Here is a 27,961-nt window from a genome sequence, read left to right on the forward strand (position 1 = left end):
GACCTCTGAGTCCGTAGGTTACGATCTGATTGCCTCAGTACTTAAAATAAGCTTAACTGGACATTTTCAAAGATTATTTTCACAGAGCTACAATTCACTCAGGCTCTTTTTTCTGTGGATCTCAAAACAGGAATCCTGCCTCAGTAAATCTAGTATTTATTTGTCAGTATGCTTTGGAGGAGAAAGAAAAAATTCTTAATTTTGTCAACTTAATAATGGAAATTGAATGTGACTGTTGGGGGAGGCGAGCCTCCTTTCACAATTATGAAAGAACACAGGTTTATTAACCGTGGAGGATCCCAAAGTGAAGCCTCTGGGTCTCTTCCTAGGTCTGAGTTGACTTGTGGTGTCTTCTTTTTGTCCTTTTCTTCATATTCTGATGATTAGACCACTTAACCCTCCTTCATGCTGACAGATCACCGTTGGAGCTGTGAGGTTCCTGTTACCCCAAGCAGGTGGCATAGTCTCTCCAGTTCCCGCTTTCCTCATTGCCACTGGAAAAATCCCCTAGGTTTCCTCAGTTTGAAGTTCTGCTTATTTCAAAATAGTTTCATTATCCCTGCTACTGCGAACATCTCGCCCTCTTGTTTCCAAGAACAATGTTTAATGAAAAGACCTCTTCTTAAACTAAAGATGAAATCCCATCATTCTACTTATTGTATGTAGGAAATCCACATCTACAGAACCCTTCAGAGAGGGACCCCTCTTGCCCTGGAGTAATCCTATTAAGCACCTTCATCTCACTGTTTCTAATTATAATAAGAAAGTCAGAAGAAACTCGGTTTCTCCTATAATGAATTCATACAAGAATTTCTGCAAGTGACAAAACGTTGGAGAGAATGACTTCAACACTCAACAGACTGATTTTTTTTTAAAAAATAGATCTGATTATTTCCTACAATGTGAACAGCCTTTGTGTGTCTCCTATGGCTTGACTGACTCACAAAGTTGTCCTTTCTTTTCCTCCAATACCAGAAGTTGGAAGGAAACCCCTCCCAGCTACTGTAACGTATAAGCATGTAACTCATTGTCTAAACACTGTAATCGTGGAGGATATTAAAACTTGGCAAAGTGGAGAAGATTGTTCTGTGCCATGCATCATGAGGTCATGACCATCAGTGAAGACTGTCAGAGCCCTCAGTGGCCAGATGGCCTGCATGCATCAACTGGCGTGGTGTCACTGAGTTGGAGATCTCTCCTTGTGTTCCAGGAGCAAACACATGGAAGATGTCATAGACATACAGAAGGGAATGCTGTGTGAGGTTGTAGCGAGGACTCTCCTCTTCAGACCAGGGCAGGGAACCCAGCACACCAGAGGGATATGGCACCTGCATAACTGCTTCAGTGTTTTTGTTATTATTGTTGTTTTTTATCAAAATAAAGCATTGTTTGCTTTGATTCTCATTCAGAATTTTCGTGAAGATACATTCCATCCTTTGAATTGTAGAAAATTCCTGTATTTCAATGAGGCGAGGACATATTCACAGGAAAATGGAGTTTCCTTATACGTATGAATCTTCTTGTGTCCATTAAGGAGACATGGCAAGACAAAGCTTTCCTCAGCACACTCCACAGACATCCACTGTTAACTCTTCCCACTTCCAATGTCCTAGTTCAACATGTCAGTTCTGGCACTCCAAAAGTAAGTAATAGTTCTTCTAAGTGATCTAGGATTAACAGAAAAATTTCTCTGCTAGGGACCTTATCCCTATAGTGGAAGCCTAGGCTGAGAAACCCTGAAATCCAGCTTAATAAAGTTTCTCTCTGTTGTCTTATTCATTCCGCTGCAGTAGACATTTTTAAAAAGTTCTGGAACCTACCCAATATCCCCTTTGGGTCTCGGGTCATTTTTTCCAAATCCAGCAGTCCCTGTGGCACTGAAGTCTCAGGGAAGGAGTAATTAAATCAGCTAGCTCAACATGATATTCGTGATCAAGTTGTTTAACACAGCCTGATCACATGTACCCGTCCCAGAAAAGAGAGACAAAGGATGCAGCGATCTGTGAACATCTTTGGGGAGGCCAATGGCTCCATCACTTGATGTTGGATCTTTCTTTTGTAAAAGGGGTAAAAAAGAAAAAAAAAATTCATATAAAATAAAAGAAGATCCAGGGACCGGCACCGTGGCCGAATGGTTAAGTTCGTGCACTCCGCTGTGGCGGCCCAGGGTTCGGATCCTGGGCGCGGACATGGCACTGCTCGTCAGGCCAAGTTGAGGCGGTGTCCCACATCCCACAACTAGAAGGACGTGCAACTAAGATATACAACTATACGGGGGGGGGGTTGGGGAGATAAAAGCAGAAAAAAAAAGATTGGCAACAGTTGTTAGCCCAGGTGCCAATCCTTGGGAAAAATTAAAAAATAAAGAAAAGAAGATCGGGCTTCTCTTTGGCTTTAGGCAGAGTTCTTAAAATCTATATAGGAAGGAAACTCAGAATTCCTGTCCTGCAATGGTTACCTTTGTGATTGCATTCCATGTCTCCCTTTCCAAAATTATTGTTTAAAGAAATACTAATCCCTTATGGTAACGCTGTTGACGTAAGAAACTTTATGTAGTGCTGGTGGAAATATAAATTAGGAGCAATTAAAATTTTTCTCAGTTCATGCTCTCTTATACGCCTAGCGTAAGAAAATAAAAAAATATACAGAATGTTTTAGTATGAATATATGTTAATACCAGCATCGTTTATAATCGCATATTATGGAAAACAACTAAATTTCCCAAAGATTGAGATGGTTAAGTAAGTAACGAAACACCCTCAATATAATTTTGTAGCCGTTAAAATGTTTAAGTGTTTATTTTTTTGTATGGGGAAATTATTTTCTTACGATACTGATAGCTGAAACTGGGTTATAATTGTATATTAAGTTATAATACTTTAAAATGCACACACACAAGCAAAATTCTATAGCACACAAACAAATTTTCACATTTCTTTTTATTGTACAAGCATCTTATGGCCATTTGTCTCTCCTTCCCTGGCTTGTGTGATTTCCACATTTCCTCAGATAATATTATTAATTCTTATAATAGAATTATTAAAGAACAGCTATTTCATGTCACTTCCTTCTCTGTTCCTCTTTGAGGTTCCTGGACCCAGGACCCTGGACCAGCTGGCTGTCCTACAATGCAACTCAATTCACCCAAATTCTGACACTGTTTACCTGGAGACAGCATCAGATTCCACAGGTTGAGGGTTCAGTCCTATCAGACTGCTCCCCCCCCAACTTCAGATGCCAATCCCAAGCCCCGGTTGTCACTTGCACTTCTGACCGACAGGCTGTAGATCACATGTTCCCACAACCTCCTCCTTGGGTTCAATTTAATTTGCTACAGCAGCTCAAAGAACTCAGAGATATGTTTTACTTTTAAGATTACCAGTTTATCATAGAAGAATATAACTCTGAAACAACGAAATGGAAGAGGTGCCTAGGGCAAGGCATGGGGAACCGGCACAGGTCCATGCACTCTCCAGGCATGCTACTCTCCCAGCACCACCACGTGTTCACCCAGAAGCTCCCCAGACGCTGTACTGTTGGGGTTTTCCAGAGGCTTTCTCTCGTGGGCGTGATCAATTATTAACTCCGTCTCCAGCCCCTCTCCCTCTCTGGAGGATGAAGGATGGGGCTCAAAATTCCAAACTTCTAGTCAAGACTTGGTCTTTCTGGTAACCCGCTCCCATCCTGGAGTCATCCGGAGGCCCACCAGAGTCACCTGTTGGGACAAAAGATGCTCCTACTGCTCTCACTACTTAGGTTTTTACAAGGGTTTTAGGAGCTCTGTGTCAGGAACCAGGGGAAGACATCAATATATATATTTCTTATTATTTCACAGTTCCCAACTCATGTTTACTCCTATTCCATGAGCTTTCAGTGTCCACAAAACATAACACTTTTTTTAAACAAACTCTTTATAGAGGTACTGGATCATGTTCTCAGCCTAGTTTTTATCCATTGTCAGAGATTGAAATACCCTAAGTAATCTTAGAAATATGTGTGTGAATGAGATTTTATTTTGCTGAACCTACAAAAGGAATAATATTGCAGTGTTCTCCTGTTTGTAGTACAAATGTGGCTAAAGTGACAAGTGTGGAATCCTCGCTGAGCCTTGACACAGAGGGAAAATGTCTCTTTGAATGATATTTGAGGTGAGGAGAAAGTAGAGCATTAGCGCAAGAAGAATGGAGAGTCAGAGTAGGAACTGTGGGCTGGGGAAACAGACACTCACACATTGCTGTGAAAACGTAAAATGGTACAGTCACCATGAGAAATTTTTCAAGTGAAAAGACACTCAAGTGAAAACTCATCACAAGTGAAAATGCACCCAGAAAATACACTTTTGAAAATTTAGCTTACATGTAAGCCTACATAGATGAAAACTGTAGTTTATGCAGGTTTAATAATTGGAGCGCTGCTTGTAAGAATACAGGGAAATCCTTAATGCGTGTTACTAGAAGACGGGTTATTTAACCTAGGGTGCAGCCACACATACTGTGACCTAATTTGAAGCTGTGGGAAATGATGACACGTCTAATGTACTGATTTGGAACCACATGTGTGTGAAGAAAAAAATAAATACCTACAAATGCATATATGTATTTGAGATTGCATATTAACATAGTATAGACCTATATATTTATATAGGCATATAGGTAGGTGTATGTATTTTCAGCATCTGCCTATTTGTATATGAAAGTAACTTCTCTGCAAGGGTACACACCAAAATTAAAGCACTGTTCTCTCTGAAGTGAACTACTGTGTGTCTGAGCACTTGGAAGGAAAGTTTGCTGACCCCTTTTACCTTTTGAACGGTTGTGCTATGTATGCATTACATACTTAAATATGTAATAATGCTGATAACTAAAATGTGGGCCTCCTTTGAGGAGAACTTTACATTTCCCATTTGCTCCAGTTCCTCATGAGTCTAACTACTGTAGGGGAGCAGAATTTGCTACCCCAAAATGTGTCTCTTTGGCTTGATCAATTTTAAGAGGAAAAGACTTTGACCTTCCCCATAACTGCCTAAAAGAATTCTAGATGGAAGGCCTGTTCCAGGAGGGAACTCCTACCATGGAAACTACAGTGTGATATGAACGAGGTGTGACAGACAGCGAGGAACCCAGAGAGGCCCGGTGGATCACAGTCCTCTCTGTCTCCAAAGTCTCTGCCAGGTACGGCAAACAATTATTTACCAAACATTTGCTTTTCCATCTCCACATGAATTGCCCCTGGAAGTCCCAAACCCCCACCGCCAACATCCCCTGTGTCTTCAGCTTGAGTTGTAATTAAGGTGGTGGCTTCAGCCATTTTGGTGAGTTACTCAGTTTTCCTAGGTTTCTCCCATGCATACATGTTATTAAACTTTGTTTTCTTTTTCTCCTTTTTTCTGTCTTATGTCAATTTAACTCTTAGAACAGCCAGAAGAACCTAGAAGAATAGAGGGAAAATTCTTCCCCCCCATCCTATGTAGGGATTCAGCTTCTAATAGCCCCTTCTTTCCGGATTTTGAGCCTCTGGCTAGAGCTTATCCATGTCTGCATATGCCTGAGGAGCAGAGTATTTGTAGTCAGATACTCATGAACAGGCATTACAGATTACGGACGCTTCCCCATCTGCGGCCTCTGGGAGCAGTCAAGCCCACCCAGGCTTAATACAGCAGAGAAGGGTGCAAACGTGCTGTATCGACAGTCAGTATCTGGAGACAGTAATGTGAAATGGAAAAAATGTTGTGAGCTTATAGGAAATATAGATAGGTCTCTGCCCACAGTTCCTGACATAGCGCTCCTGCAACACTGGTAAATTCCTAAGTGCCAAGAGCAATAGAAGCTTCTTTTGTTCTAACTAGGTGACTCTGGGTGGGCTCCTGTGTGGCTTTTGGATGCAGGCTGGACACCAGAAAGACCAGGCTGTGATTAGAAGCTTGGGATTTCCATCCCCCCTTTCTCCTCCAACTTCTCTAGAGAGAGAGGAGGGGCTGGAAGTGGAGTTAATAATCGGTCATGCTTATGTGAGGGAGCCTCCATGAAATCCCAATACTATGGGCTTTGGGGTGCCTCCAGGTTGATGAACACATCTGTATACAGTGGGGGTGATCCATCCCGACTCCACAGGGACAAATGCTCTCATGTTCGGGACCCTCCCCAACCTCACCCTGTGTGTCTCTTCATTAGGCTGTTCATCTGTATCGTTCATCATATCCTTCAATAAACTGGTAAACATATATAAATGATTCCCTGAGTTCTGTGAACTGCTCTAGAAAATTAATCGAACCTGAGGAGGAAGTTGTGGTAACCTCTGATTTGTAGCTAAATTGGACAGAAAATGTGGGTAACCTGGGGACCTACCGCTTGCCATTGGCATCTGAAGTGGGGGGCAGTGTCATGGGACTGAGCCCTCAACCAGTGGGATCTGACGCTATCTCCAGCTACAGAGTGTCAGAATGAGGTTAAATTGTAGAACGCCCAGCTGGTGTCCACGGAATTGCTTGGTGTGGGGAAAACCCACATAGATTTGGTGAAGTGAGGTGTTCCGTGTGAAAATTAAGATGAGACACTGCGTAAAGGAGAACTGTAAGGTTTTTTCCTAACACGAAGGCATTGCTTTTTGTTTTCTTTTCAAGGAACTCCTGCAATCAATGATCTTGAGAAAGAACCTGCATTCACTCTTCTCTTTTCTACAAGAAGTTATTAGAGGTTAAAAAGGTCAGCTCTGAAGGAAGCTTGTCTGACCTGGTAACATGGCTTCAGCACTTAGTAAACGTAATAACTTCGTAGATGTTATGTAATCTCTTCTGACCTCAGAATCTTCAGCTCTAAAATAGAAATATAATAGTAAGCACCTCCAGTGTTGCAAGTGAACTGAACATTAGAGAGGGGATACTGCGCATGCTACATACACAAATATAAAAATGATTAGATTATGAACCCAATGTAGCCAAGAATACGGAAACTTCTCAGGAATGAAGTGTCCTCCAAGAGATAAAAGAGATGTAGCTCCTCTCAGAGCTCTCTCTGGTGGCAAATACAAAATGAAAATGCATAATGGGAGAGGCATTGGCTGCCACTGCCACTGCTGGGAGAGGCAATCCAGCGCCTGTGGTCTGTGGACCCTCACTGGGCCACTTAGGAAGGAGTTGTGGGCAGGGAACACTTCTCCACCAAGAGGTAAGGAGTCTGCACAGCCTGTGCTGGACTTGTCACCTCTTGTGGGACTATCTTTTCCCATTCCAGACTCAATGTGTTCTCCTTCGTTCTGCTTAAGCTTGGGCGTCACATGGCAGCTGGCCAACTCCACTGCTATACTTGTCCCCTGCAGAGAGGGTCAGGTTCTTTCTTCTACGGCATGAGAGGGGTGTGTGCAGGCCAACTGCCCTGCCTCAGCTGCCAGGAGGAACCAGCTGGCCATGGGGGACCAATGCCTACCACTGAAGCTGATCTTGCTCTGTCTCCTCTATGTGAGTAAAGCATTGTTCCACCCAGTGCTTGGCTGCGTTGTGTTTTCCTTGGAGACTCCAATACTAAGACGCAGTGGCAGAAGTGTTTGGGTTTCTTCCTGTGATAGGCAACACATGCCGCTTGCATGGCAGACACCATCTGCTCAAGATAGACTCTCATCATCTCTGACACCGTCATCACCTGCTGTACAGCAACCTATTTATACATAGGGCTTATGGCATCTTTCAGTAAAAGCATATATAAAAACTCAAGCCTCAATAAGATATATGTGTGCACAACCAGATACTATGGAGTTTTCACTCAAAACTCAATTTTAGGTAGACCACAATTTATCTGACAGAGGGCATAGTCAGTGCCTAGTCAGCCCTGAAGATCATCTCTGCCTCCACCTTCCCGTCATCCCAGCCATCTCTGTTCCTGCAGTTCATTCTGTTTCCGCCCTTTCATACACAGATGGCAAATGAGCACACAGAAAGATGCTCAACATCCTTGCCATCAGGGAAATGCAAATTAGAAATAACAATCAGATACAAGTACAGGCCTATTAGAATGGCCAAAACCCAGAACACTGACAACTGCAAATGCTGAGGCGGACATGGAGCAACAGGAAACTTCATCCATCGCTGTTGGGAATGCAAGACAGTGCAGCCACTTTGGAGGAGAGTTTGGAAGTGTCTTACAAAGCTAGACATTCTTGCCCTAAGATCCAGCAATTTCACTCCTTGGTATATACTTTAATGAATTGAAAACATATATCCACACAAAACCTACAGTTGAATGTTTATGTCAGCTTTATTCATTATTGGAAAAGATGGCAAATAAACAAGATGCCCTCCAAGAGGTAAATGGATAAACAAACTGTTGTCTATTCAAACAATGGAATATTATTCAGCAATAGAAAAGAAATGAATTATCAAGCCAAGAAAAAACCATGAAGGAATCTTAAATACACATTTCTTAGTAAAAGAAGCCAATTGGAAAAGGCTGCACACTGTATGATTCCAATTATGTGCCATTTTGGAGAAGGCAAAACCAAGGAGATGGTAAAAACTTCAGTAGTTACCGGGACTTGGGCAGAGGGAGGGAGGAATGAATAGGAGGAGCACAGAGGAATTTTAGAGCAGAGAAATTATGGTGTATGATACTGTAACAGTGGATAGATGTCCTTATACATTCTTCAAAGCCCATTAAAGATAAAACACACAGAGTGAACCCTAACATAAGCTGTTTACTTTATATTGTATCAGTGTTGGCTCATCAAATATAACCAATGTATCTCACAAATGCAAGATATTGATGACAAGGGAAAGTGTGTGTGAACTGGGGTATGAGGGAGGATATTGGAACTTGTGCTGTCTGCTGTATATATATATATATATATATTTTGCTGGGGAAGATTGGCCCTGGGCTAACATGTATTGCTAATCTTCCTCTTTTTGCTTGAGGAAGACTGCTGCTGAGCTAACATCTGTGCCAATCTTCCTATATTTTGTATGTGGGACACCACCACAGCATGGCTTCATCAGTGGTACATAGGTCTGCACCCGGGATCAACCCTGGGACACCCGAGCCACCAAACTGGAACATACAAACTTAACCACTATGCCACTGAGCCAGCCCCATGATGAATTTTTCTGTAAACTTAAAATTATTCTCAAAAGTAAAGTCTATTAATAAGAAAATTAAATCCTAGAACAGGGAGTTATTTGTGTACTGATGGCTGTCTCCTTGCTAGAACCTAAGTTTGGTTTGGGTGTTTCCCATCTCATGGACTCAGGTGACATGACCTTTTCTTCTCACCTGAGAACAGTGGGGAAGGAATTGAATGCAATCCTGTCACTGCTCAAAGTGTAGCTTAGTGATGGGCTGGATTGCAACCCTGACCCAGAAAGTTCCCTTGGGGCTTCTGGAAGGAAAGCCCTGTCTAGTGAAAAGGGGTATGACAGGGCATATTTTCTCTCACTGTCTTTGGACATTTGGGGCCAAGAATCAAATAGTCTTGTGACAATGGACAGAAAACTCTCACTATGAGAGAAAATGAAAATCCACCACTCCTGGAGTAGTCATGAGGTTGTTGATAGAGCCCTTTCATCCTTGAGCCACAGGGGCTCTTGACACTGTTGTGGGAGCTAATGAACTCTGTATTGTTTTCTTAAAGTCAGGTAAAATTCACGTCATGTAAAATTCACTGTTAAAAGGTGAATCACCCACAATTCAGTGGGGTTTAGGACATTCCCAGTGCTGTGCAATCATCACTACTGTCTGGACCACAAGATTTCATCATCCTAAAGGAAACCCCATACAAATTAAGCAGTCGCTCCCCATTCCACCCTACGCCCAGCCTCTGGCAACCAGGAAGGGACATTCTATCTATTGATCTGCCTTTTCTGGACTTCTCGTATCTATAGAAACATAAAGATTTCTCCTTTTGTGTCTGCCTTCTTTCACTAGCATAGTGTTTTTAAAGATTATACACACATCAGCAGTTCACTTCTTTCCATGGCTGATTCATATCCCATTGCATGGATGTCCCCATTTTTGTTTCTCCCTTCATCAGTTGATGGACCTTGCACCTTGGACTATTATGCACAGGGCTGATGTGAATATTCCTAGACAAATTGTTGGTTGTATACCTGTGTTCGATTTTAGGGGGTAAATATCTAGGAGTGGAAGTGCCAGGTCATCAGGTTATTCTATGTTTAACTATTTTAAACAAACTTCAAATTCAGGTTGAAATTTGCTCCACAAAATTGAGTTTCAGCACCAAAAGTAACAGCCATATTTTCTGTACTATTGGTAGAAAAACCCAAAAACAATTGCTTTGGTAGGTTTTCCAGGTTTTGCTTGTAAAGCAAGATGAGACAGTAGATATAGTCATGGAGAAAGACAGAATAGAATAGACAAATCAGGTGCTGGTATCCATGACCTCTGACTCTGTCTTACCCTGAAACAGAGCTGTTCAGCATCCCCGCAACAAGCTTCTGAAGACATAGGCTCAGCACAGGAATGTGAATAGCAACAAGCAGAAAAAAGTTTCTGCAGTAACCCCTCAGTGCTTCCTCAAGGGCCCCTTCTAATCATTAAGTTTTCCTCTGTATGAGCCATCCTTCTTTGTCCCTTTGTATGCCCTGCAACTTCTTGCAGGAGACTGAGTATTTGGAATAGGATGATGTGACAATTGAGGATGTCAGGTTCTCCCCATCCCCAGCATTTCTTGTTTCTGCTTATTACAATAGTCCTTGTTAATTTCTTTAGTGAATTTTCTGATCCACTCCTGCGAGTTCTGTATTCTTTGTCATGTGTGGTCCCTGAAGTCTTTGTCCCATTAGCCCAAGGGTCAGCTAGGGTTTCTGAGTCTACCGGGTCTTCAGATGTCCTCCTTGGGAAATAGGGTGAGTGAATTCTCTATGTGAGAGGGAAAGCAATCATATCCTTTGGTGAAAAGAAAGAGAGTGTGCTGGCAGCATCCACTTCTGCTTTCACTCTCGCACACAGAAGACTATGTTTCCTAGACCTCTTGGTTTTGGAAAGGATGTGTGGCACCTTCCAACCAATGGCATCACTTTTAAGCCAGAGAAGAAAGGAGGAGGTGTAAGACCCTAGGTGCTCTTTCTGTCCTTTGGGGGCAACTGAAGAAGGCATCAGTTTCAGATGGTGTACCAACAAGATCGTGGGGCCTCCATCAGCCTTGCCCGACGTGACTTAGGAAGCAGGGGTCCCTTCACCTCAACTATCAATGTATGATGTAAATCTGAGGAGAAATGCATCTTTAGTCATGAATTTCTCAATTCTTGCATTTATTACCAGAGCATTACCTAAGTTATCCTGGAGATGACATCGACCTACCCTCTCAGATCATTTAACAGATAATTCTTCCAGAACAGCATTTGCCGAATCTCATGCTGCTGTGTTCAGCATTAATGTCTCCCGATTGCTGCCTGTCACAGATGGGGCCCTGGAAAGAGACTGTGAGGGGGAGGATTCCATGTGGAAGGTTTAGGGAAGCGTTCTGGGGAGATATCCCTATGGGAAGTTAGCAAGGCGGAGATAGTTGAAGGAGAAGCTGAAGGCCAAGACAGTTGCCACTGAGTCTGTGCCAACTCTCAAGGATCTCTGGAGCTGGGACAGCCCTTTGGTGTTGTCCCAAATTGAGACCAGGCTTCTTATTCCCTTATCAGCCAGACATGGGCCTCTGGCTGTCCCTCGAGAGGGCTGTCTCCTAAGGTTAGGTGGTGCCCTATGCTGTGGGCATGTCCTGTGAGGGAAAGAGCTGTGAGCTGTCCTCAGCCAATGTTCCCAGGAGCAATGCGGTGGATGCATTGGCCTTGAGCATGACCCTGGGCTGAGTCTCAATGTTTCCATGGCACTTCTCATTCACCATCATATTCCTTCCCAACCCAGTTAATAATCTCACAAACTGAGAAGTCCTTGGGATGACATACGTAGAGCTTCTGCCTTTCCCTATGATTGGATGAGAGAACTCATTGGTGAAGACCAGAATCTCTCTCTCCAGAATCCAGACCCCTTACCCAGGGGCTTTGGTAGATCTCCAAAAGTGTTCCAACCTTAGCTGCAAATGCTGAAGTTGTTCCTAAAACAGTGGCCCCAGTTTTGCTCTAGTCTGGTGGTTGTAGTTAGAGAGAGTTCAATTCCCTAAGGAGAGTCAGAGTGGTCTCCAAGGTCTTGTGGTCACTGGGACAGGCAGTGTACACATCAAAACCTAAGGGCAGGTTGAAGAGTCAAGAAGGGTTCTCATTGGTCTCCTCAATGGTGAAGGAAAGGCCAGTACATCTTGGTACCTCTTCCAGAGCCACCAAAACCGAGGGGGCAGCAGTCGGGTGAATGGGCCAATCATGTCATTCAGGGAGAAATCCTAAGGTGAGCCAAGGGAAAGGCAGTGTTTGGGAGTCAGGTTTCCCATTCAGAGACCCTCCTGTCTTGGCAATTGGAGGTGGTATGAATATGGTTCCCAGGGTTCTGGAATACTCTGGCATGAATCCCTCACTGTGATGAGACAGATCACCAAGAGAGGCTTGCGGGACACTGTGAGTGGGGTGAGGTGGCATTTAGCTGGATGGTATGGCTGTCAATGGGACAGATTTTTTGTTAGCTCCTGTAAATGGAAGATGCATCAATGAATGGACCACGTGGCAAGAGATTCTTGAGGGATGTGAGTGAGGAGTACAATCCCATGTCTTACACCACTTTGGAAAGACTGAGTTCACTCCTAATGTGATCTTGTTTTCACTTACACTGGAAGACGAGATGCAAGCACCCATCCCCACCTTACACCTGCAACAGTTTAAACAGAACCCTGCTTTCCAGTTTCTCAAATATTCTGACGATTTCTCTCTGACACTATATGCACCTGAGGGATTTCAAGAGATTCACATTGTTATTTTCTCTTCCCTTTAGTTAGCTCTTAGGAAGCCAGTTTTGGTAACTCATACTTTCCTTCAAAAATAAACCTGTCATCCAGATTTTCTCACTACTTTACTCATGGACTTCAGCAAACAATTTCCAATTTGGAAACCCAAAGATGGGATAAATTGTCCCTCCTCTGCCACAGCTGTACCCACGTGACTTACTGAATGTTGCTACCTGCCGGGTCGGCTCTCAGGAGCATCCCAGTCCTGGAGGAGACACTCGTGGGACACCCGTGCCTTCATCCTGGCCCTGGACTAGCCCTGGGACCTGCCACGACTCTTTCTCCCTGGAGGGACAGCACAGCCTTCCCCACCTTCCTCTGGCAAGTCTCTTTCCTGGGTGGCTGTGCTGCATCAGCAAGGGCCTGGGCTGCCGGGAACCAGGATTGATCCTCAGCTTCTGGCTGTCCTGAGATGGCCTCCCTGGCAGAGTCCGGCCTGCCGAGTGTCTGAGTGACACTTGCAGCGATCAGGAAGGAGGGGATAACTCAGAAGTGACAAGCGATTCATCTGGTCCTTGCTTACATGGTGTTTCCTGGGGATGAAGCTCGAAATGCCGGGTGGTCACCCCGTAGCTGTTGGTTCTCAGGCGGGTTCTCCGGTTGAGCCAGACCAGTGTCTGTTGGACACCCACACGGGGAGCATTTCCGGATTATACTTGGTGAAGCTGTGTCCATGCACATCCACAGAACGTTAGTTTGGTGGCATTGCCCGCAGGACCCCCAACTCACACCTTTCTTAGTCCTCATCTTTCCAACTTCCCAACAGGAAAGGTTCACACCTCAATGACAGAACCACCGCACAAGACTGTGGAAAAGACCCTAGTCACCCCAGGGGCTACATGCTTCATGGGCTCGGGCCCAGCTACCACTTTAGGAAAAGCCAGTCAAATTACACCAGAGTGTGTAAACTGGTGATTGTCCAAGACCATGGACCTGAGTACCTCACAGGCCCAGAGGTCACCCTGGGCAGCAAGGAACACTGTGGGGTCATTTCTGGTCAGTATGATGGTCTGTTATCCTGGAAAACCAGAGCTCACCTGGGATCCACCAGGTCCAGCCTGGAAGGAGTGGCCACGATGGACCTGACAGAAAGGCTGGGGGCATCTAGGGAATTTCTGCCCTCAGAGAGAATTGCATGCGGAAGTGCAGGGATGCTGAAAATCCTAGTTCACAGGGAGCACCAGGTTCGTGGAGGGAGACCCGGCTGTGGCGCTAAAAGCTGCCTCCCTAATCTTTCCCCTTGGAGAAAAATAAGCAGAAAGTGGGAATCAGAGTCAAGGACCCGAATCCCAGGAGGACCAAGCCCAGGTCAAAGGTGAACAGGGAGACCCTAGAGGGGCCCAGAGAGGGAGAGTCCTGCCCGCCCTTAGTCCCTTTGCACAGGACCTTCCTCTAGCCTCGCCCTCTCCATGCGCACATTTTGAGGTTTTAAAGGATTTTCCCCACTTACAGTGGATGCAATTCCAGGGGCTGAATCAGAAAACAAGTTCCTCATTTGGGCAAGAGGAACTGGGAAAATGTTCCCTCGTCCTCCAAGTGCAGCAAGGCAGACACTGTCCTGGGCAGGAATTGTGCTAGGCACAGGCTAGGGCCAGCTTTTTGGCTATTGAGGAAGATTAGCCCTGAGCTAACATCTGCAGCCAATCCTCCTATTTTTGCTGAGGAAGACTGACCCTGAGCTAACATCCGTGCCCATCTTCCTCTACTTTATATGCGGGACACCTGCCACAGCGTGGCTGGACAAGGGATGCTTAGGTCTGCACTCGGGATCTGTACCAGCGTACCTCAGGCGGCCAAAGGGGACCTTGGGAACTGAACCGCTGCACCACTGGGCTGGCCCGAAGCAAGTGCTACTTTTAAAGACACCCCCGTTTCTGTGGCTGTTGTTCTGCCAGAGAAAGTCCCTCCAACGTCTCAGCCCCGGGAGATCGGAGGGGCCACTTCTGCTCCAGGACCAGGTGAACCACACTGCAATGATCCTGTCCTCTGAGTGAGGGGGACACAGGACTGTCCTTCAGCAGCCAGGGACGGCACTGGCACTTCTCCCTTCACCACATGCCCTGAGCTGAGGACTCTGCGAGGTTTCTGAATTCAAGGAGGAATGTGAGATTCTGGATCTCATTTTCATGAGCACAGAGAGCGAAAGAACCACATGTCCACTCCCAGGCTGAGAAAAAAACAGAAATTTAATAGAATACCCAAACTTAGCATTTATCATTGACAACAAAAACATGGCCCCTCCAAAGAGGGAAATAGGCGCTGGGGAAAATGTGTGAGGGAGATGGGGGGATCGTCCACTCCCTTGTTGCCTTCAGGGACCCCAGGAAATGGATCACAAAGTTTTCATTCACATCAGCCTCTGAGAGGTGGCCCCATGCACCTGAGTGTCCCCGCTGTGTCCCTGCTGTAGTTCAGCTGGTCTCAGGAGCATCATCTGCCACCACCACTGGGCTCTTTTTTGGGGGCCTGGTGTCTGGATAGAGAGAGGAATTTCCTAGGGGGCCTCCCCCAGAAACACAGCATACTCTCCCCCCTCCCCGCACCCACTGTACCCTGTGCCCCAGCCCCAGTGCTGAGTGCTCAGTCAGCCAACAGCACCCCATGTCTCTGACACAGGGGCTGATATTTAGTGTCACCCACTTCACAGAGGAACAAACCAGTCCCAGAAATGCGAGGGGAATCACCCGTGACAGGACTGCTCAGCGGTGGAGCTGAGGCCCCAGCACCACAGCTGTCCGACTCCCCTGGCCCAGGCTTGGCCTGAATCTCTACTGAGCCCCTGGATTCAGCCACTGCCAGTCCAGACACTCACTCAGCCCTGGGTGGGAAGATGAGTGGCTCTTCCTGTCTGTGAAGAAGAGTCGAATCTTTCTGGTCCACTGGTATCGTGGCTCCAGCTGACAGGACAGGCTGTAGCTACAGGACAGAGTCGAGTTGTTGGCTCCCAGGAGCCACGCCTGAGCTGTGCCTCCCAGAGCCTCCCAGCAGCTGGAGTCCCAGGGCCCCAGGGGTCGCCATGCAGCCAGATCTGAGGCTGACCATGGAGCCACGGCCATGGACACTGGAGCTGGTCTGCAGAGAGAGTCTGCCCTGCCTCACCCAACTCCTGCCCTGCCTCACGTCGCCTCCTCGCTCAGGGGCTCCATGGCCTGGAACCAGGCCCCAAAATGCTCATCGGGCTGCACGGTGTACAGATTTGCAGCCTTCTGGACCATCTCGATGTCCTTGATGAATTTGAATTCCTGGGACAGAGGAAGGACAGGATGGAGACATGGCCTGGGTGGGGGACCCTGCAGGGCTCTTGGAGGGGGTGAGGAGGGGGACTAGGAGCCAGTGTGGGGCCTTTGCCAACTTGGGAACTCTCCTTCCCTGCAATTCCAGTCAGGACGTGCCTGTTCTCACAGTTGGCCCGAAATAGATCCTCTACCAGGAAGGGGTCATTGATGCGAGCCCTTCCCCTACCCACCAATGCCATAGCATCCCCAGCTCTGTATATTGAACTCTGCAAATAAATGTCCGACCCCAGGGATCGAGCTAGAGGGCTTGTTATGAAAGGGGAGCTCTCTGATTCCCACACACCCACACTCACCACAGTGAGGCCGCAGCTCCTTACCTCATTCCGACAGCTGAGCACATTGCCCTGGAAGGAAGACAGCCGAAGTCCATCAGAAACAGCCCTCTTAGCCCAGAACTAGCCCCCATCCCACCTCTTCCAGTGTTGCACTGCTGCCAGTGGGCAGGCCCTTCCAGAGACCAGTCTTGGACCTGGGCCAGGCTCTGGGCTCCAGACCTGGGGGCAGAGGAGCTGAGACCTTGTAATCTAACCCTCTCTGATGACACATGGGGAGACTGAGGCCTCAGGCAGGAAGGGACAGCTCAGCCACTGATGTGCTTCCTGACTGGGAGGGGCCCGACTTCTCTTCCCTCATGGGCAGGGCCAGAGGGAGAGGCTGAGTCCAGCTCAGACACCACCTCCTGCGCCCACACAGCCAGGCAGCTCTGAGCCTCAGCAGCCCTGGGAGCCTGGATGGCAGCCTAGGCAGAGCCTCCCATCACTCGTTGCTGAGATGGGCCTGATGCCCTGGCTTCCACAGGAGGCTGGGAGGCTCTGCAGAGGACCTTTCCAAGTGTGAGAGCTCAGGGCTCAGGCAGGACTCTCTCCTCCCAAACCCTCAGGAGCCTGATCCCAGGGCCCCACCTCCAGGCTCACTCACCTCCACATAATAATCCGTCTCATCATGCAGCAGCTCCAGGTAACTGAAGATCATCTCGAGGGAGGGGATGACACCCTGCTCCATGAAGGTGGGGACGGTGATGAGTTCCAGCACTCAGGTGACCCCATGAACCCTCCCCTGAAACCCCTTACCCCAGCCACCTGCCCACCCCAGGCTCCCATGTACAGTAGCCTAGGACCCTCAGGAGCCCCCACCACACACAATGCCCTCCTCCCCTCCCCTCCAGGAACACCAAACTCCCCCAGTCACGTCCCAGGGCTGGCTGTGGGCCAATCCCAGGGGGTGTGGCCCCTGCCCCTCCCCACCCCAAAACCATCCTGCTTGCAGCCCTTCCAGGCCTCCTCCTGCTCACTGCCACTGCAGGCACTTCAGGCTCGGCAGCCACAGCAGATGCGCTGGAGGAGGAAGGACCCTCTTGTGGGCCAGGCCTCTAGCTGGGAGGGGGAGCACCGTCTCCTCTGACTCCTGGGCACCTCCCCACCAGGCACCCTCACCTGCTGCCGCTGCCTCTCCTGGGCTCTATGGCGGCCCCTCTGTGCAGTGGCCAACACGGAGGTCGCCTCCTGTCAGTGCCTAGGACAGGGTCAGAGAGGCCCTGCTCCTTTCCACATGTCCCTCAAGGCCCCTGACCTCAGACCCTGGCCATCTGGCTCCAGTCCCCTGCTGCCTGTGCTGTTCCCACCTCCAGGGTGCTCTGATTCTAGACCAGTCCTGGCTCTAGGACTCACTGTTGTGTGACCTTGGGCCTGCCCAGGCCTCCCTGAGACTCTTTCCACATCAGGAAAGAGTGGGGAGAACTCCACCTGCCTCCAGGGCTCTCCTGAGGACTCCCTGTCATCTGACTGTCATCACTGCTCTCCCCTCAGCTCTCAAGGAGGAGCCAGCACAAATCTCCTCCCATTCCTGTCCTCCCTTGGACGGTATCACCCCACCATGAGGCCTGCACCATGTCATCTCCCTCCATTTCCCAGAGGAGGAGACCGAGGCCCACAGAGGGGCAGAGACTTGCTCAAGGACCCACTGAGGAGAGGTCACTCTCCCTCCCAGCCAGAGTCCCTGTCCCCGCTGCCTTCACCCCTCGCCCTGCCCCACCACTGACCACGGTCCTGACCTCTGCACTCCCAGAGTGTGTCCCAACAATAGCCAAACTGAGACATGGAGGGAGAGGGCAGAGGGTGTTGGGGGAGCCATGTGGCATCTCCTTCCTGCCCCACCCACAGGGGTCTCTGAACCCCAGGATGGCCTTACCATAGCCTCACTTCCTAGGATGCCCTCAGGATGTTCCCGGCCCCCTCACACACCCCTCCTCCCAGATCTCCAGCCCCAGGTTACCTTCAGGAACAGTCTCTTGCTCACGTGCTGCTGTCCCCTGCACCACTTCTTAAAGGTGTAGGATCTCTCCCTGGGGGAGTGGGGAAAGAAAGAAAGAAAGATTATGGGATGGTTGAAGGGCAAATCCGTTTGTTTGAGATCCCAGAAGACCCAAACAGCCTGGGGCCTGGATGAGGGATTTCACTGGGTTGCTCTGAGCCCCGAGGTCCCCATGGGACTGGGGAGGGGCCTCTCCTGTTGTCACCTGGGGCCTCCATTCCCATATCTACCACACAGATCTGTTTTGAACACTCTTGGTTTCAGTTGGATGGAGATTTCTGTTGCTGCAAAGGAAACACTTGAGAATCTCCAACTGGGCTCAAGTCAGGATCTGATATTGAAGGAAATGAGTTCCTGGGCAGAACCGCTGGCCTAAGGGCCCTGAGAGGCTCAGAGACCCAGGAACCGGATCAGTCCATGTCCCAGGCATTCACTGTCTCCCAGGTGGTCTCAGCTGACTGCGGGGGCCATGGCGACCCAATGCCGGGTGCAGGGTCCACCTCCCCCTCGTGGTGCTTGGATGGAGGGCAGCCTACCCACCTGGACACTTGTCCCCAGGTGTGTTTGAGACGCTTAATGGCAGGGCTCTGCAGAGCAGAAAAGATCGTGTGGAAGGATGCGAAATTTCTGAGGCCTAGGCACCCCTAGGAAAGGGAAGAGATTGAGCTGTGAGTGGGGGCTGGAGCTCTCCAGCTCTGGATTCTGTCCCCTCATGGACTTCTCCTCTCCTGGATGAGACAGATGCCCAGGAAACCCAGGGAGGGCACACCTGGGACCTGAGGAGTAACACTGCCAGGCGCAAGGATTTTTAGCTGAACACAAGGAAGGAGCACAGGAAGGAAGTGAGCTTGCCACCACCAGGACCTCAAGTCAAGGTCAGTGTGGCCCTGGCAGGAGTGTCTAGGGCCAATGCAGGGACTCAGACCACAGACATCAATATCGACAGCTGAGAAACAAGAGGCAATTCCCATGACTCCAGACAGGGCCTCCATGGGCCTCCCATGACTTACTTCAGCCACATGAATCCACAGCTCTACCATCCTGGCCCTGTCCTGCGCTGTCATGCCCAGGGCCCCGAGGCACGTAGCGATGACACTGTTGGCCAAGGTGTTCATGTGTGCCACAGTGTCACGGATGGTGGGTGCCAGGAATTTGTGGTCCCTGCGGTCTCGCTGGGACCAGATGGAGCCCAGGCAGTGGGCAGGCACCAATTTCTTGAACAGCTCCTGAGGAAGATTCAGAGTGTTGCCAGCACTGCCTCACCCCAGCTTGGCATCCATGGTCCTCCACAGTCCCAGGTGGGTTGAGGACAGAGCAGGAGCTCAGGAAGCAGAGGATGTGATCTCTGAGGTGTGTGGGATTTCCTGGGTTTTGTCTGTGTCCACTGAAGGTGTCAGCACAAGATGACCCGGGACACAGTGCTGTGCAGAAGGGAGGGCATTTGCTCCCAGCCCCATCTCACTTCCTCCAAGCTCCGGAAAACAGCCCTCACCGGCCCACCCCAAGGGACATCTTCCACCCATCGCAGTCCCCCTCGGGTCCCACTCCCCATTCCCATGCACATTCCCCCGAGGCAGGGAGAAGCACCGGCTTTATGTGATTGTCTCTGCTGGAGTCAGTACACATCACGTGCCTGATGTGTGCTGAGGATTTGAAGGCCCCGTGGGCACACGCGTGATCGGCCCAAGGACCTGGCAGCACTTCAGTGAGCTCCCTCCTGCACCAAAAGGCCAGACCCTGCCCAACTTCCTCTCTGTTCCACCTCATTCATCGGCACAGCCACCCCGTGCAGCAGGTGCCCTTAGTGTCCGGCTCTGCTGTGCACGTGGGGACAGCGAGTGCTTGGGGTTAAGAAAGTGCCCAAGTCGCAGTGTTGGTAACGGGGGAGCAGGAATGTGAACCCAGATCATCAGATTTTGGATCAGGGAATGGCAGGTGTGGGGCAGCTCACGGCACAGGAAGGCAGGGCCCCCCTGCCCTGCAAGCCCCGCTGCTCACCGCCTCCATCCTTGTCAGCTGCTCTGCCACCAGCCGGGGAGGGAAGTCCAAGATGTTCGGCTTCTCCTCCCGCAGCTGGTTTTCGGTGGTCACAGCCCAGGGTCCAGTGGGCTCTAGTTCAGGAGCTGGCACTGGGGCTGAAGCTAATGGTGCCCCTTCCTCCAGCCCTGTAGGGTCCGATGCAGGTGACGCTGGCTCCAGCTCTGCCATGGGTGGTGGGGCTGGAGCTGGAGATGGCTCTAGCCCAGGGGCTGGTTCTGGCTCTGGCTCTGGCTCTGGATGTGGCAGGAGCTTTGGAGCTGGCTCTGCAGCAGGATAAGGAGAAAGTTTCACCCACACACCTGACAGTTTCTGTGCCTTTCCAAAGATAGGAAGGACTCCACCGCCTTTAAGGGAACTCTAGACCATGAACCTCAACACAGACAGTCTTCTCAGACTCCAGTCCCCTCACCTTTCTGTTTGGCCTCAATGGCCTTCAGGTGCTCCAGGTGTCCTGGCAGAAGGTAGGCATGGCCCTCCACATGTAAGCCACCAAAGCTGACGTGCAGAGTGGCCAGCTGCAGGGTCCAGCATGGAAACTGTAGGGGCTCCCTGCAATCCTGCCCTTGGCCCAGCCAGGTTCCCAGCAGGAAATAGATAGCACTGCAGGGAGGCAGATGGGCCAGAGAGTCAGTGGCCCAGCCTTTCCTTAAACACTGCCCGCGCAAGGCACTCTTGTTAGCATCTGGGCCCCTGTGCCATCCCCTCCCCCTCCAGAGGAGGGGCCCATCCCAGCCCTGAGCCCTGGCTGGCTGTCCTGGCTGTGGCAGGCCTGCTCATTCAGCAGGCCAAACACAGAGTCTGTGAGAGTCTCTTGTTCCCACCGACACTCTCCTCCCCAAGGGTCTGGACACAGCCCACCCCAGCCTTCCATGCAAATGGACCACTGGAATGAAGACTCCAGCAGATCTGTGAGCAGCTTGCTCACACACCTCCTACTATGGACCTGGTGGTGGTGCTCACAAGGGGTGGATGTGGAGAAAGGGAGGCAGAAGGAGCTGGGACTCTGCTGGGATTGGGTCTCTAGGAGGCAACTCAGCCCAGCCTCCCTTCCGGTTCTCAGGGGGCCTGGGACCCATGCATAGCTCTCTTTGAGACCAGTCCTGCCGGAGTGGAAGCCACCAGAACTCAGCCCTCCCATGGGAATCACAAGATGGGTGAGATGCAGGGTTCTCCCAGGCCTGACCCGGCCACAGCCTCCATCCTCTCCCCGCACCCTGTTTGCTAGAGACAGGAGGCCCTCCGTCTGCACCCAAAGACCACTCACTTTGGGAGGTGGTGCTGTCTTCCAGCATCCTGCACACAATGGGCCAAGCTGCCTCCATGTGTCCCAAAGGGGATGAGGGCATCGCCCGGGATGGAGGGTAGATGGGACCTAGGAATGATGTCAAGTGTGACTGACTCTCAGATTAGAGAGGAGGCCCAGGGAGGCTGTCTGCTTCATTTATTGAGTGACACTTAGTGTGTCCAGATGCCCTGCACACAGTACGTCCTTCATAGACATTGTTAAATGAACTCCAACCAGAACCACCCCAGGTGTCTGAGTGGGCCTGTGGCCCCTCTGTGGCCCTAGAGATACCTAAGTGGCTACACCAAGGACAAGCACCAGGACCAGCTGGATGGCATCTCAAACTCCTTGACAGGGTGCTCTCCAGGTGCTTTTCCAAACTCAAAAAGCCACAAGCCAGTGAAGGGAGAGGAAGACTACTTTCCGTGGGGGACAGAGAAATAATCAGCACCAGCAACCACAGCACGGCCCACCACCCTCTCTGCAGAGCCGGGCACCAGGGCAGCACCTGGAGGGCTGATCCCGTTCATCCCTGGGAGAAGCCTAGCAAGTTCATCCTCTCCCACCCCACGTTTCAGAGGAGCCAACTCAGGCTCAGAGAGATGCGGTGACATTCCCAAGACAAGACACACAGCTGGCAGTGGGCAGAGTCACCACTGTGCTGAGGAGGAGGCGGGCAGTCACCTGGGAAACAGCTGCTCCGGCACCTGGTGGGCTGTGCTGGAGCCTGAGTCACTGCAGAGGGAGGTGATGACACTGCAGAGGACTCTGCTGGGGAAGGCTGGCAGCACAGACTCTGAGAGCCTCTGCATCATGCCTGCCTGGAGGGCACGCATGCTGCAGGCCTCAGTGACAGACAGAGTGGACTCATCTTCACTCTGGGTGGGACGAGGAGGACACAGGGTCAGGGCCACCGCTGCAAACCACCAGGATTATCAAGGTCTGCAGCTGACCCAGGAACTCCTAGCCCCTCCCACACATCTGCAACAGGATACACATGAGCTCCCACACTCAGCAAGGTTCTGGGCTCTCAAAGTACAATCTGACTTTGGTCCTGCGAAGGATTCCACACTGAGCTCCCTCGAGGCCATTTGCTCGCTGAGGGACAACAGAGCTCCCTCTGTGCAGAGCACCAGCCCAGTGAATCCTCAACAGACACGCCCTCTCTAGAGAGGAGAACAGAGGCTTAGGCATGCCAAGTGGCTTCTCTAGGTCCTGTGGGTCAGAGCTGAGAACCGCCCAAAGTGAGGGCCGAGGGCCAGCCCCTCTAACTGCCTGAGGCTTCAGTAGGCCCCGACCTGGAGGGAAACGTTATGCAGCCACCCCACCCCTCCCATGTCTGGAAACAGTGTACAAGGCAGTGACACACTCTGAGAATCCCTTTGGCTTCCAAAACACGCTGATGGTTATTTCTCTTACATTAAAGGGAGTTTGGAGACCCTCGTTGTCGAGGTTCCATTTTCCAAAAAAGGCAAAATTCAAAGATACTCAGGGCCTATTGGGAAGTGACAACGACAACAACGTTTTCTCTAATCTTCCTAGGGAAATGCAAAGAGTGCCCTCCTACCCTCCTATGCAGCTGGTGGGGAGGAGCGGAAGTCCAGATTCCTTTGGGACTGTGGGACACTCATGGGGGACAGCCCTGGTAGGGTCCCAGGAGAACGGCAGTTTGAGGTTGGATTCTGGGCATGCCCTGGTCATCTCAGGGTCCTGGGTGCGAAGACCCCTCCGTGCCCACTCTCACCTCAGAGCATCCCTGGTTATTGATGATGGTGCGGTGCAGCTGGTCCCTGTCCAGGGAGATGGAGTACCCGAAGCCATCCGTCAGCTCTTCGACCACCTCCTGTGTGCTGCTCTGCAAAGACAGTGCCCGAGAGCCTGGCCGGGAGGTTTCAGGGGCCTGCCTCGGCTTGGCCACGGGAGGAAACCCCAGTACAGATCAGGTACCCAGCAGCGTCTGCATAGACCTCCAGCCAAGGAGGGAATGAGATGACACCTGGATGGCTCGGGACTCACCTATGGGTAGAGGAGTTTGGTCCCCAGCACCCACTCTCCCATCATGTTAGCCACCACCTAGGCTGGGAACACGACGCACTGTCAGGCTTCCAAAACCGAGCAAACGGCTCCTGCCCAGGTTGGGTCCCCACTCTGCCCCGCCGTCCCTCACTCCATTCCCCCCCTAACACACAAGGAGGCTCAAAGGGGTGTGCGGGTGGCACCCAGTTGTGGCCTAACCCTGTTGGCCTGCCCTGTGTTACCTGAGGGCTCCTCCTGACAAATGGACAGAGGCGGTGCAGTTAGGGCCAAGCCAGTGTCTATAGTGACTGAAAAGTCTCTTTTTCTTGGCTTTCCTGAAGCCACAGCCTCCACAACTCGGGAGACAACAGGAAAACATGCTGTTCTCTTGAACATCTCCACTCAAGTGAGCTCCGTAGGACACTATGTCTAGAATGTGGGTGCCTGGAGACCAGTGTGCTAAGTTCTGTTGGGGTCTGTCTCCAAGGAAGTGAGGTCACTACCTCTGGGTTCCCTTACCTTGGCCCCTTCTTCAATCACACCCACTGAAAACCCCTCTGGGATCTTGGCTGCTCACCGTCCTTGCCCATGTCACCTCCAGAACTGTACACAAATAGCCAGCATAGATCCCAACACAGGACCTTGTGATGAAAGCAGGGTTCAAGCTTGAGGACATGCAGCTGAGTTCAGACCTCTTTTTTCCTACAAGCTCTGTGTCCTGGAAATGCCATCATGCCTCCCAGGGGCTCCTCAATCACCCAACCTGCACGATGGGGACAATGCCAGAAATATCTCCCTCGGGACATCCTCAGGTGTAGAACAGACAATAGCGACAACACCTGTGGTCTGGTTACCATGTGTCTGATGCACACACTTAGAGATGAATGAATGACAAGAAGGGGTGGGATGTAGTGTGGAGTAGCCCTCAAAACAGGCCTGGGTTCCAGCTCTGCACCTTTAAGAGGTGGAAATTAGGGGAAATTCAGATATTTCCATTCACTGGCATGAAACCTTGCATGGTCTCTTGTTTGACTTAGAATCAGACCCAAGTGCCTCGTGTCGGCCTATGTGGTGGGCAGCCTCCACCACGGCTCCCGGTGCTCATTGTCTTCTGCTGTGTGCATTCTTGTGGAACCACACAGTGGTTAGGAAGTGGCTTCTGAACAGCAGAATGCAGCCAAAGTGATGGGATGGCACACAACCAAGGGTTAAGAACAAAAAGCCTGGCCCTTCCTTCTTACTCATTTTCTTCAGCCCCCTCCCTCTTTCCCTCCTCATGTTTCCATCTCTCTCTCTCCCTGTATCATATATCTCTGGAACTAGGGGAGCAAGAGTGCGTGTTTTCAGTTGCCCTATGTAGAGGCTCTATAGGAGAGAACGGAGGGAATGATCGGCCAAGGACAGGCAGGAGAACCTGAGTTTGAATTTGGATTCTGGGCCGGCCCTGGTCATCTCAGGGTTCTGGGTGGGAAGACCCCTCTGTGCCCACTCTCACCTCAGAGCAGCCCTGGTCACTACTGTTGGCGGGGTGGAGCTGCGCCCGGTCCAGGGAGATGGAGTACCCAAAGCCATCTGCCAGCTCTTCAACTGCCTCCTGCATGCATCTCTGCAAAGACAGTGCCTGAGAGCTGGGCAGGGAGGTCTCAGGGGCCTGCCTCGACTTGGCCACAGGAGGAAACCCTGGCACAGATCATGTACACAGCAGCATCTACGTAGACCTCCAGCCAGGGGGGGAATGAGATGACACCCAGAGGGCTCAGGACTAACTTATGGGCAGAGGAGCTTGGTCCCCAGCACTCACTCTCCCATCCTGCTAGCCACCACCTAGGCTGGGAACATGACACACTGCCAGGGTTCTAAGGCCAAATAAATGTCTCATGCTCACGGTGGGTCCCCGCTCCGCAGCGCTGTCCCTCACTCCACTCCCCCCCGACACACAAGGAGGCTCAAAGTGGTGTGTGGGTGGCATCCAATTGTGGCCTAACCCGGTTGGCTTTCCCTGTATTACCTGAGTGCTCCTCCTGCCAGTTGGACAGAGGCGGTGCAGGTGAGGGCCAAGCCAGTGTCTATAGTGACTGAAAAGTCTCCTTTTCTTGGCTTTCCTGAAGCCGGAGCCTCCACAACTCAGGAGACAACAGGAGAACATCCTCTTGTCTTCAGTGTCGCCACTCAAGTGGGCTCAATAGGATGCTATGTCTAGAATGTGGGCGCCTGGAGACCAGTGTGCTAAGTTCTGTTGGGGTCTGTCTCCAAGGAAGTGAGGTCACTTCCTCAAGTTTCCCTTACCTGGGCCCCTTCCTTCAATCAACCCACCGAAAACCTCTCTGGGATCTTGGCTGCAATGTAGGACGGCAACCTCTTGCCACTTGAGAAGTAGTGGTTCAACTCTATGATGATGTTGGTCTTACTTTCTAAGTGTGTGTGTGTGTGTGTGTATGAGACTGTTTTCTGCATCTTGCCACGTGGGTCAGATTGACTTCTTTCCTTGGAAAAATTGTCCCTAACCACTTTCTCTGGGCTTTATTTTCATGTCTTGAACAGTGCTGTCCAACAGTAGAATTTCACACTCTATCTTATGAAATTTAAACTTTTTTAAAATACTCACATTTAAAAAAGTAAAAATAAACAAGTGAAACTAATTTTAATAGTATATTTAAACCCATTATAACCAAGATATTACCGTTTGTCCAGGCAATCTATATAAAAATTAATAGTGAGATAGTTCACATTTTTTTTATTGGGATCAACAAATCCATTTACATAGTCTCCGTTTGTAAGTTGAAACTTTTTACATATGCGGTTTCTGTGTCCCCCATTCAGAACCTGGGCTGACTTGTTAGAGAGGAAATAAAGCAGAACAGGCATAAGTAACGATCACTGTCAATCCAGCTCAGCACGAACACTCACCACTGACAAAAAGGCTGTCCCTGACCAGGAAGTAGAGGCCCCTCGGGGTCACATGGTGGATCAGCTGGTTCAGCACCCAGGAATGCTGCTCTCTGTCACATGGGGTCTCTGTCACACTCTCCATCATGAGCCATGGGGTCAGGGTGGTAGGTGCAGACAGCTTCCATGCTGGAGGCTGCCCCTTCCTCCACAGGCCCGGGGAGAGAGGAATGTGGGGACTCTAGAGAGATGTCCTGAATCCTCTGATAATGGGGGCCAGAGGGAGGGAGGAGCAAATTGGCAGTCAGTGGGAAGAGTGAAAACTGGGGTGGTCACCGAAAGTGTTCATGACTCTCAAATGCTCAGAAAAGGGACTTCCCTGAGGGAGATCAGTCTACAGCCCAAGACAAGGGGCCCAGGCTGCTCTTCTTGAACAAGGATCCAAGCAGGGGAGGAGGCAGGAGGAGGACGAGCAGGAGAGACAGCAGGTGGGGTGCGGCTGGCTGGGACTCATCCTGCCAGGAGCTGCGGGCACCAGGGTCTCAGCAGGTGCTGCAGGACTCTCTCAGTGGAGTTCAATGTGGCTGAGCCCTTGCTCATGTCTGTCAAATACTGGATGTTGGAGATGGTGGAGTTGAGTGTGAGGGCCTTCAGGTCGTGCCCCTTGGCTGCAAGAAGAGAGGGAGAGAGATGGCCATCACTGAGAGCTGGACTGAGACCAGATCAGAAGCCTGAACTCAGTATCCTCTGTTGCCTTTGCTCCCAGTGGAACCACCACCCCACGCTGTGCTCATCCAAGTTGAAGCCAGCATATCTCTCAGCTCCTCCTCCCTCCCCTGCCAGTAACACCAATTGCACTTACAGATTGCTCCTCAATACATTCTTTCTGTTCATTCACATCCCAGGTAGGTCTTATCTTTTCTCACCGGAACCAACACCCTAACATGCTCACTGGATGCATTGTCTAAAGGATGTTCTCTGCCTTGAACATTAGAAGCATTTTTCTGAAATGAAGATCTCACTAGAACACTCCTGCTCTAGCATCACCCATGGCTCCCTAAGGCCTTCAGGGTTAAGTTCAAACTTCTTGACCTGGCACTCAAAGCCCTTGCACATCTGGTTCCTGCTGACTCTTCAGCCTCATTGATGCATTCACTCTGAGTTAGGCTTTGTGCTTCAGGCAAACCAAATTCCTGTCACTTCTCCCGTACACTATGCTGTTTTTGCCTACAGGGCCATTGCTCAT

The 27,961-nt window shown here is 50.1% G+C and overlaps 2 protein-coding genes across 2 annotated transcripts in view; both read right to left on the bottom strand.

Moving 5' to 3' along the window:
• The window catches only part of LOC138923124 (uncharacterized), a 53,006-nt gene extending 39,377 nt beyond the window's left edge, over positions 1-13,629 (bottom strand). The window contains exons 1-2 of the mRNA XM_070259839.1: positions 13,612-13,629; positions 13,406-13,499 (exon numbers count right to left, since the gene is read on the bottom strand). Coding sequence (XP_070115940.1) covers positions 13,406-13,499; positions 13,612-13,629 — 112 coding nt within the window. The remainder of the gene's footprint in view (positions 1-13,405; positions 13,500-13,611) is intronic.
• A 1,421-nt stretch (positions 13,630-15,050) lies between these two features.
• LOC106781218 (ral guanine nucleotide dissociation stimulator-like) lies at positions 15,051-25,998 on the bottom strand. The gene is made up of 16 exons (XM_070261192.1): positions 25,838-25,998; positions 25,325-25,435; positions 23,558-23,668; positions 22,498-22,691; positions 21,793-21,900; positions 20,938-21,128; positions 20,487-20,791; positions 19,499-19,714; positions 19,029-19,132; positions 18,450-18,519; positions 17,612-17,680; positions 17,097-17,171; positions 16,496-16,522; positions 16,003-16,124; positions 15,695-15,798; positions 15,051-15,355 (listed from the first exon to the last, which is right to left on the bottom strand). Exons 1-16 carry the CDS (start codon positions 25,973-25,975, stop codon positions 15,294-15,296), a joined length of 2,007 nt encoding a protein of 668 aa, XP_070117293.1. The 5' UTR covers positions 25,976-25,998; the 3' UTR covers positions 15,051-15,293.
• Positions 25,999-27,961: the final 1,963 nt, after the last annotated feature.

This window comes from Equus caballus, chromosome 2 (assembly GCF_041296265.1).
Source record: "Equus caballus isolate H_3958 breed thoroughbred chromosome 2, TB-T2T, whole genome shotgun sequence".
NCBI classification, from domain to species: Eukaryota; Metazoa; Chordata; class Mammalia; order Perissodactyla; family Equidae; genus Equus; species Equus caballus.